The sequence below is a fragment of the Charadrius vociferus genome, unplaced genomic scaffold, assembly GCF_000708025.1.
Source record: "Charadrius vociferus isolate BGI_N301 unplaced genomic scaffold, ASM70802v2 scaffold1434, whole genome shotgun sequence".
Lineage (NCBI taxonomy): Eukaryota > Metazoa > Chordata > Aves > Charadriiformes > Charadriidae > Charadrius > Charadrius vociferus.
In genome coordinates, this window is record NW_009647937.1 from 231,306 (window position 1) to 234,201 (window position 2,896).

The 2,896-nt window shown below is 42.4% G+C and overlaps 1 protein-coding gene across 1 annotated transcript in view; it reads left to right on the plus strand.

The window, feature by feature from the left end:
* Positions 1-2,896, plus strand: part of PDPR (pyruvate dehydrogenase phosphatase regulatory subunit) — a 20,200-nt gene that overhangs the window by 2,477 nt on the left and 14,827 nt on the right. The window contains exons 2-5 of the mRNA XM_009883153.1: positions 194-327; positions 1,292-1,373; positions 1,465-1,628; positions 2,655-2,776. Coding sequence (XP_009881455.1) covers positions 194-327; positions 1,292-1,373; positions 1,465-1,628; positions 2,655-2,776 — 502 coding nt within the window. The remainder of the gene's footprint in view (positions 1-193; positions 328-1,291; positions 1,374-1,464; positions 1,629-2,654; positions 2,777-2,896) is intronic.

A 2,896-nucleotide genomic window follows, 5' to 3' on the forward strand; every position in this document is an offset into this window, starting at 1 on the left:
GCTAAAGGAAGAACGTTTTAGAGGTTGCATTATCCCTGCATCATCTGCCTTACAGCTTTTGGTCTGATGCGGTTGGGGAAGAGGTTGCTGTCTGGTTTGTGCTGTCAGCGGAGCTGCTGGAGCAGCCCGGTGGGGGATGCTCGTCTCTCCGCCTGTCAGCTGGATGAGGATGCCTTTGCAACTTCTCCTGCAGGTTGGCTGCTGGCACCACTCGCTTCTGCGCGGGCATCGTGAGCACAGCCAGGCACGTGTCCCTTGAGCTGAAGATGGCGAACTACTCAAACAAGCTCTACCAGCAGCTGGAACAAGAGACGGGAGTACAAACAGGTACTGAAAGTGTAATCGTTGAGTAATCTCTTTGGGAAATTGAATCAAAGTAACGTCACGGAAATACGAATGTAATTTTACGTTGCCTTAAGAGCTGGTGGTTCCTGTTTGGACTGAATCAGGTGCAAAGGGATGTTACTAATGTAATCAGAAAGGTGGGAAGAAGGGTGTCAGGTGGGCAAACCGAAGGCAGACTGCCAGCAAACTGTGACAATTTTTACGTTGTCTGTAACTTGGGCAAGCGTAGGTGAATTTTCTTAAGGACACTAAAAAATATATTGCAGTGACTGAGCAAACGCCCCATTTTCTGCACCGATTCACTTCTCAAAATGAGAAGGTAGTTAACAGAAGCACAGAAGCATAGGCAAAGTGAGGTGTCTTACTCTAGTCTCACCCTGGAAATAACAAGAAAACCTTGCGTTGAAATTCTGCCTCTCCCTCCAAAATGCTCAGGCATGTACCTGATAGGAAGAGCTTGGTCACTGAAAGTTTTCTGCTGACAAGGACTTGTGACACATGTCAGACTCAACAGAGGTTAATAACTGTGCCTGTAATCAAGATTAGTATTAATCTATTGCAGGCGGTGGAGTCACAAAATGGCTACGTTTAGTTGCCGAGGTTTTATTCTTCTGAGTAGTTATTAGATCACTTTTTGCCTGTAATCTCTCTCTCTTTTAGTAGGTACCATGCATGAAGTTTATTTTTCTTTTTTTAATAAACATGAGTAAATGTAGCAGAAAGAGTTAGAACACAAGTAAAAATTAAGTTGCTTTTTTGAAAAGTTGACTAATGCAGTTTTAAATTACCAGCTGATAAGTGTTTGAAGTTATTCAGGGATCTGGGATTTCCAGGCTCCTGAGTAGTGGAAGCGACGGGTCTGCAATTATACTAGCGCAACAGATCTGAGATTAAAAGGAATTCAAGATCCTGTCCGAATCTGACTTGACTTTGGTCATTGTCATAGGGTACACGAAGACAGGCTCTATTTCACTGGCTCAGACTCAGGATCGACTAATCTCTCTGAAACGCATTGCTTCATCCCTGAAGTACGTATAAGCAGGAAATACAACTCATCTTAAGTTTGCACCAGCTCTCCTGCAAGGCTAATAACGGTCTTTTTCTTACCTTCTGTGGCAGTGTAATGGGGATACCTTGTGAAATTATCACCCCAAAGCAAGTGGCACAGCTCCACCCACTGATCAACATCCATGACCTTGTGGGGGCCATGTATGTGCCAGAAGATGCACTCGTGTCGTCTGCCAATGTGAGTCTGGCTCTGGCAACCGCTGCCTCACGGAACGGTACGAGGTTTGTTTATCTATAGAGTGCTCTCCTGCATGATAGTTATCTTCTTTCCATAAAAGAAAATTATGCTCTGCATCTCTTTTGGCCTTCTAACTGAGCACTGAAGAACAAAACTTGGTTATTTCTGTAAGGTTTGGATTCTTTAAAATCTATTGTCTCAAAAAACAGGCTGATTTTTTTTTTTTAACATACTGAATCTTTACAGATCTGCTGTGATAGATCAAGCACCAGTTTGTTGTCCTTACTAGTTATATATTTCTCGGAATAAGCACACATTCTTTTATCATAAAAACGATCCTTTGTAGGACCTGACTCCAAATTACACATCAAAAGAGTTGTAGTTACCTACATATGTAAAGGTGTGGCTGAGTCCTTGTGGAATATTTCATTGAGCGCATATGCTTTGGAAATGGGTTTGGAAGCACAGGAATAAATTCTGTTTTCCCAGCACTTTGACAAATTTGGAGTGGTCTAAAAGTGCGAGAAAGGTTAGATATGATAAGAGATAAAGTTCATTAAGGGTGAAAGTCCCTCAGATTGGTAGAAGCTCCGTAGAGAAGATACCTCTCTTAGTTTCTTTTAGTCCAGCTTTTTTTGCATACTGTTAATTTATTTATTTGTTTGTTTCTTCACAAAATGACCGATTTCCCAAAAAAAGAACCAGTCTTGCCATCTGAAACTACAGACTTGGTTGCATAAAGGAATTGTAATGGAAAAAATTCCATGGTTGAGACTCTTTTTTTCGTGTTTTTGGCACTGGGGTGTATTTATCACCCATGTTGTCAGATGGGGGAAGGTACTGTAACTCTTCACAGTCTCAGCCTTTAAACGATGTACAAATTGTATCCATGCTGTTTTATAAATAACAGGGTTTCACTTAGGAATTACTGGGTCAAGAATAGAAATTTTGTCTTAAAGAGAAAATAGGCACTTAGGTTGAGTTTAAGGGTTTAATGTTAGCAGCCTGACACATTAGGAAGGCGGCAGCTTGTGGTACACCGACTTTCTTATGTCCTCTTCAGGTGTCCAGATTCACGAACGGACGAGTGTCAGTCACGTCTCGGTCCAGAAGGGTCGTGTGACTGGAGTCGAGACCGACAGAGGACAGATTCAATGCCAGTACTTCGTCAACTGTGCTGGCCAGGTTGAATTATTAAAAGTTTAATTGTTTCTTTCTTTTTTTCCTTTGGTTAAGAGCATGTGCGCTTTCCTCAGGGTTTGGTTTGGTTTTGTTCCCTGCCCCACTCCCCCCCACCCCCCACCC